The 8,193-nt window shown below is 33.6% G+C and overlaps 1 protein-coding gene across 1 annotated transcript; it reads left to right on the forward strand.

Moving 5' to 3' along the window:
• Positions 1-451: 451 nt before the first annotated feature.
• On the forward strand, positions 452-1,063 carry LOC122591724 (17.8 kDa class I heat shock protein-like). The gene has a single exon (XM_043763971.1). The coding sequence runs from the start codon at positions 452-454 to the stop codon at positions 1,061-1,063; it is 612 nt and encodes a 203-aa protein (XP_043619906.1).
• Positions 1,064-8,193: the final 7,130 nt, after the last annotated feature.

An 8,193-nucleotide genomic window follows, 5' to 3' on the forward strand; every position in this document is an offset into this window, starting at 1 on the left:
TTATTGTTATTCATGTGTCATTATTTACATTAATATATTTACTGTATAATGTTTCAAATGCACGTTATAATTTTACATATTATTACAGACAATTAACGTTACGTCTCCCGGGAGAACGACGCAACTAGTATAAGAGGAACAAAAAATTAGATATTTGGATAAAAGTTAAAATGATGCATGTCGTCGGTGGGTGATGTAAAGTTTACCAAAATGTGATGACATGGCAAGATTTGAGTGGCTATCACCCCATCAATAAACGTCATGTTTCGTGTCAAATTATTTATGTCCCGAAACTTCCAAAAACCACTTTCATGCAATCTCTAGAATCATGCAGACTCTCCTAACACCATTATAAAAGCCATCACCCCTTATCAAATCCCATAACGTACGTCACAAAAACCACAAAATAACAAAAATATATATAAATATCTATATCTAATTAACACGTACAATGGCATTGTCAAAAACGTCTCACATAATCACTCTCTTCATATTGGCGTCGTCCATTATGATAATCTTGCCAACAAAAACAGAAGCTCTAATACCGTACAACAGGCCATTACTCGACATGATGGTCACATCAGAACTATTAGACCCATTTAAGATCCTCGAACAAACCCCATTTAATCATCTCCCTAATAATAAAAACCTCGACCCAATAATCAACTTGGCACGTGCCGACTGGAAGGAAACGTCAGACCATCACGTGATCACACTGGATGTACCAGGGATGAAAAGAGAAGAGATAAAGATCGAGGTGGAAGAGAGTAGTCGGGTTTTGAAAGTGAGTGGAGAAAGGAAGGCGGAGGAGGATGGTGAAGGGGATAAATGGCATAGGGCTGAGAGGATGACGAGTGGCAAGTTTTGGAGACAGTTTAGATTGCCGGCGAATGCTGACCTGGAAAATATTAAGGCGAGTCTTGAAGATGGGGTGTTGAAAATTAAGGTGGCGAAAATGAGTCAAGAAAAGAAACAGGCGAAAGTTATTGATATTATGGGGAAAGATGGTGCTGCGGGTGGTGAAGATATTAAAGCGACTAAGACTGCAGCTGCAGCTGCTTGATTAATTATATTATAATTATTATATAATCCTATGATTATATATATGTGTATGTAATGTGTTTGTTTTTGAAGTGTGAAAGACACAAAAAAATAATAACAGTAATCTGATGGTTTAATTTGTGTACGCGCGTACGTGCTTAATTAAATCTTGAATAATTAGATTAGATATAACTAGTTTTGGATGTTATTAGTTTCGATCTTTCTGCTTATTCTTCCAGGATTTCAATTTTAAAAAGGTGTTTTCTTCTTCATTAATTAATGGTTTGAATATATATGATGCTGTTTGTTTGTCTAGCTAGTTTAAAGGATTTGTGGATAACTTTTATGATATACAATTAAGATTACGAAAAAAATTTCCTTAAATCAGTTTTCTCTTTTTCATATATCAGATTTTGTATTTTTGGTTTAGCTTTTTCTTTTATATAAGTTTTATATTACAATTCTTATAACACGATGACTGAAAGTATAGTAGAACCTAGAATAAAACATTCACAAATAAAAACTATTATAATTACTCAACTATTATAATAATTACTTTATTAACGTCTTACACCGGCCATTTACTTTACATACACACACGAGATTCCTTTTATTTTGATATACATATTTAAAACAACATTTAACTTACATGTACTATATATACACAATTAACTATTTTATGATCTCGATCTTCATGTGTTACTAATTCCGTGCACGATGAGTACCAACGTATATCAACAACTTAAGCATATATTCACTATCATTCCACCTGCAGATTTTCATCAAAACACAATCAATCAAAAAACATTTCAACCAAAACATGCATGTAGAAAACAAAAACCCTACACATACCATTAGGATGGAGCGGAGAAATTGTCCTGTGAAGTAGCAAGAGTCATCCGATGCAAGAAACACGTACAAACGATGGCGCAATTTCGTAAGGCTGAGCTGCCCATGGCCTACCCATTAATTGGCGTGTCTTTTCCGAACTCTGAGACATCACTCTCACCCTGAATACGCGTCAACTGATGTGGTGTTGATAATGCTGCATGCATTCGTTCATGTACTTCAACGCATGCCTAGATTATGAAATCGTTATTTTACGCAAAATTGGTCCACAAAAGTGAATTAATATATATACAACCGGCCTGAAGCTTGCCAGCTGGTTTGTAATTTGGGTTCATGAATTGTGGAGTTGGATCCATGAGATGTTCTGTTCCTGGTTGATCGACCATCTTGTCATTTTATTAATTTTATTCTTTTTGAATTGTTGTAGATATGATACTCAGGTATATTTGTGTTTCACTTGGATTTCTCAAAATACACGTACATGCAACTCAATGATATATGATGTTGGCAGCTTGGTGAGAATTTATATATCTACTAGCTATACATGTCTATCTAGATAAAGTTGATGGATTGGTGGTGCCACGTATAATAAAAAATTCACACGTAGCAATTAAGTATGTAAATATGTGGCATATATGGAGCTCCTAATTAATGCAACTTAAAGACCGGTAAAACAACTTGTCTCTATGACTCATAAAAACCGGTTGACAACAGGTCTTTATGCTAAATATAGAGGCCGATTTCACTCAAAATAACTGGTCTCTATTCTTTATTCTCGGCTTTATTATATGTTCCCGCTAAATGCATACAAACCATTTTGTTATTATTTAACAATAAAAGATAGAGCCCAAAAATAATTGATGCTTAACCATCAAAGCCAAGTAGATATATAAAATTTCTTGATAAATTAAAAAATTATTTTATTTGTTCAAAAACTCAAAATATAAAATTATATTAATAATATGTATATTCACATGTAATCGTAATTATCCACTAATACTGAACTGTAAATACAAGTGAGAAAAAATATACAAGCTAAATATCGTCTAATCTCATCTTCCATTTGTATTTGGATACAAGCCGCAACTTTTCTTCAATTTTACATCTGAACTATAGTTGAGGATCTAAAATAACAAAAAATATGAAACGATATGATATATAATTATTATAAAGCCAAATCAAAACAAAATGTTCAAATAAATATGAATAAAGTTAGTAAAAATATAAAAAATATCATAGAACTAAAACTATAAAGAATCAAAGTCGTCCTAGTTTCACTTCGTAGTAGTGAAGATCCGTCATTGATGAATTGCTTTCGTATGTATCCGGTGGATACGAGTTTCGCGAGATCTGTAAAGATTTAAAAAAAATAGATCTAACAAAAATAAAATAAAAAAACCATTAAATATAGCTCTGAATATGCAAAATAGTGTTTTTACGTGGCTTTTGTTTGTTTGAAATTTTAAAGATGAAGGAAAAATGGTTGGGGTTTGATGATAGATTGATTAGTGTTCTTGTGAGTGATTTGGGTGGTTGGGTTGAAGAAAGAAAAAGAGGATGGCTGTGAAAGATATGAAGAAAGGTACAGTTAAAGGAGAAACACAAAATGACAGATAAGTGTGTCAATAAAAAAAAATCTGAAATTTAAAAACAGAATATGGAGCGTTAGATGTGGTGATTTGGCAATCTAAGGGATTCTCTTTTTTGTTTTAAACCATATCCGATTGACTTATCCAACCACTTCATTTCAATTTTGGTGAACCTATCTCTACGATTATTAGACCATCCACAACGGGGTTGTTTGTGAGAGATCCGTGAGTGACGCGGAGGCTGTCCATAGAAGTGTCTTGATGTGGGTGATGATGTGGAGGATGTCCATCCTTGGACATCCGTGAGGAAGGATTGGAACAGATGCCTTGATCTATTCGTTTTTTTTTTTAATGAAATGGAGATTTAATACCTGTGAAAGAAAACTCACTTCTTTGTTTTCTAGCGATTGTATTGAGGTTTTATTGTTTATATATATAAAAAAAAAAGCTTAAGTTTTTTTTTTTGTCAATGGTGGAAAGGTTTTCTAGTCAAGAAGATGACAGATATAGATGCAGATTTCTTTAACACATAAATTCTAAAAAACCCATTAATGTTTGTCCAAATTACAAACCATGCCATTGAAGTTTTCTATCCCATTTTTTTTTCTTTTACTTTTATGGATAAAGTATTAACTCGATCGATCTAATGTATTTTTAACTAACTACTGATGTATATTTTAATTATCAATTAGTATTATTTGTTAAATAAGTTTTTATAAAGATTAAAAGTAAAACATAAAATCATTAATGAGGTGATAATTATTTGGTTGTTTGTAAGAAAGATATCTAATATTATTGTTGTGGGTAAAAAATGTTTGTGGGAAGGATGGTTGAAAAGTTGATGTGGCATGCTAATTAGGATGTTTGTTGGAAGGATATCCTGAACTGTTGCTGATAGTCTTAGTATTATATTTTATGCTAATGGTAAATAAAATGTATATATATTAGTATATTATACTCATGTTTTGTATCTTCGTATTATGCGAATTCATTAAGTTAAAATTGACATGAATAGAAATGTTATAAATATATAGAGTTACCTAGCTATGTATACCGTATTAGACATGCACTAACATGTAATTTGTAGTAGTGTTATATGACCGAAAGCTGAATCATATAGATGACAAATGACATTATATTTGTATAAGGTGTTTAAGTTTGTGTAGAGTACCTCGAGTAGATTGGGAAGAGGCTTTTGATTTTTTTCGAGGTGGCAAAACGTCTAGCTAGTAAGAAGACAGGGAAAGTTAGTTAATTAGTTTATAATGAAACGGAGTTAGTTATGTATGTGAAAGAACCCGGTGTAGCGGCCTTGTTGTGCTGTGAAACTCTTCTTTGTTGCTTTGGTGCAGGCGTTGTAGGGTGGTCCGTGGAAGATGACGCGGAGTTTGTGTTGGGCAATGGGAGCGGTGTCTGTATTTCAAGTATCCTGTTGACATTAACGAAACCGCTAAGTTTGACTGAGAGCTGCAGTTGCTTGCGTTGCCCTTGGATATTTTTTATTTCAGTCGGTAGGACTTTAGGGTCAACACAGTTGTCTCCTGTGATCGATCAGTTCGTGATACAAAATTCCTATTAGTTGTTCCACAGCGCGGTTGAAGAAGATTGCTTCAATTTGACATAGCACGAAAGTAATTGGTAAAAGAGAATGGTAATTACCTTTCTTTAATTCGGTTGTTGAAGGTTTGGTATTGGCGGGTCGACGTAAAACCTTGTGGCATTTGTCGATGTAAGCTGAATTTCCTCTGAGTACTTAGACACATATGTTGCCGTAACTGCAATGATCGATGTTATGTAGCACAGTCACTTAATTTGTCTATTGAACGACCCATATCTTCCCATAAAGTCACTTCTATTGTCTTGCTCCTTAATAAAATGACATGAAATTAATTATAGCTGCGTGCGCTAGCCAACTTATATGAGAAATCATTTTAAATAAGTGAACCTGAAAAGATATCACATTAGTCGGTGCACATGATAACTTGTGGCTGGGTGACTTAATTAAAGCCATTAGCTTAGCAATGTTGTAATGTGACCATTTTGTCTAGATGGATGGCTTTCATCACTTGAAGGAGCCAATGCCTCGATCCCATATCCCTAAGAGAAAGCTAATTAAAAGGTTGGTAAAATATAAGAATAATGGAAATAGGAAGAAGTTAAGAAATAAAGATTTACCGTTTCGTCCATAAAAAGATATGAAAACTGTTGAGTATTGACAATAATATATAAATCAGGAGAAAGTAGGTTCCACATATATGTGTTGGTTATTGACAATAATATAAAAGCTGAATTCGTGTTTCTAGTTTGTGTTTGTCGGTGATTATTTGTTGCAACATCAATATTGTCTCATGAACGTGTTAATGAATATAGAAAAAAAAGCATTACGTGTGAACCCCTCGATAGTTACAGATCGCTCTCGAGATCGTCTATTATTATGTCATGAGTGCGAAATCCTCACGAGATAACTAGTTTGATTAGTTAAGGTGTATATCGCTTAATTATCAAGTAGATAATCAACCGTATGATGCTATATTCGTTTCTATAAGCTATAGAACGAACTTAGAAGTCTGGAGTACGTGTATGTCGAATATTGTTCCTCAATTTAGGGTATTCATTCGTATATATATGTTTCAGATCGAACTGGGCTTGCTGGGCTTTGTTCTTATGAACTTAGCTACCCAGCCCATGTAACGAAGTTAATCTTCGTTTGTACCAAACGAAGTTTATCTTCGTTTGCCTCTAACGAAGATATACCTTATCTTCGTTAGATGTACGACTTAGTTATATTCCTTAGTGTTTCATCATTCAAGGAATCCTAACACATATTATGTTTGTATTTGTATAACACACAACAAACATCATACATAACACATATATATAATACCAAAACATGTAATCGATCATTACAAAAACATAAAGTCCATAATCTATCAATTACATATATAGTTACGACATAAAATAACATAATGTCTTAATCTAACCGACATATTAAATCTAAGTTGCTGTTGTCACATCAACGTGCATCAACATTACGCTACCCAATGCTTGACATATGATATCTTTAATAATTCATACAAAAGGTACAACAGCTAGCAGAGTATGCCTTATGCCTCAGTTCCTTCATAATGTACAGAATAATAAACACAAACATAATTCAACAATAGTTTTCGACTAAACGAATGAAAGTCGATGTTGTTACAAACTTGCGAAAGTCGGTTATAACGTATAAAATCAACTGGATAAACCACATGATGAACCCTCCACGAAGTAGTGTATACTTTGTTTTGTTGGAATAAACATGATTCGATTCGAGTGATAAAACATCCTCAATCGTCCTGTGGAACCTGTAAGAACATTAAAGCATAATTGCTATTGATTTTGGGTTCCCATAACAAGGTGATTGAGTAATAATGGGATGAGTAATTCGGCTGGAACATGATGCACGAATTTGAGAGGAATACACACACGAATTTTAGGGTTCATTATGTGTTGAGATTAACCTTAACTTAGGGTTAATGACTCTCTATTTATAAGGAGAATATTTACACATTCAACCCATTTGGTGTTTAATGTGTGCATCATTAGTCCTCCTAGTTTACAATCACCTAATGGGAAACCCTATCCTATGTCTCTAAGAGTAAATAAGCCCATTATATCTTTACTAGACATAGGGATTTCAGTTATTGTCAATTATCATATCAGGAATGACACATGATCAGTGACGGTCACACTAACGTGGTTCCAACATTCTCCCACTTGACCAAGCGATCATTTATCTATGAGTATTTAGTAAGTTCTGGAATAATACTCATTTTGTTTTAAACCGAAATCATAGCCTATAAGTACAGTCGTAGAGAAGAACATCAACTCAGGACACCCACTAGTCAAACTATGATTCAAATTTAAACTAATAAGCAATGATCAATTGACTAAGACAAATTTTGTTATGTAATGTCTTTACACTGTTATGAGCTCGAAGTGTAACTAATAGACAAACAAAATCTGAATAAGGAGGAAAATTTTTCATTAACATAATAATAATGACCAATAAGTACAACATGCTATCATAATGGGTCTTTTAGTAAGCCTCATCTTCGACAGGTGTCCTACGAAGATTTTAGGAGGAAGACCTTCGGTCATTGGATCCATAGCATATTTATGTGTACTTATGTACTCAATACAAAGAACATTTTCCTCAATCCGTTCACGTAAATTAAACAGCATCTTTGTATTGAGATACATCTCAGCGCTAGTTGAAATGTTACTGTTCAAAAATTACGGTAGCTGAGTTATCACAGTAAAACTTCAATCGTCTAATAATAAAGTTGACGACTTTCGAGTCCACTGACCAGGTTCTTTAATAACATCTCATGACATGAAATTATGAACGTTCAGACATCATGGTAGACGTTGTAGTCAGTTCTACTTATGACTCCGTCAAAAGATAGGTTTGCCAGCTAATCATAAATATACATCCAGAAGTAGATTTCTTATTAGAATTAAAACATCCCACTACTTCTAAGTTGTCACCTCTTCTATAAGTTAATATGTAGTCTTTGGTCCTTTGCAAATATTGTAGAACCTTTTAGCCGCTTTCCAGTGTGCTAAAGATAGTTAACTCCCAAGCATACTGACAATATAAGCGATATCTAGATGAATACAGACCTGAGCGTATATAATGCTCTTAACTACTTACGAGTAAGGTATCATCCTC

The sequence above is a fragment of the Erigeron canadensis genome, chromosome 3 (genome assembly GCF_010389155.1).
Source record: "Erigeron canadensis isolate Cc75 chromosome 3, C_canadensis_v1, whole genome shotgun sequence".
NCBI lineage: Eukaryota > Viridiplantae > Streptophyta > Magnoliopsida > Asterales > Asteraceae > Erigeron > Erigeron canadensis.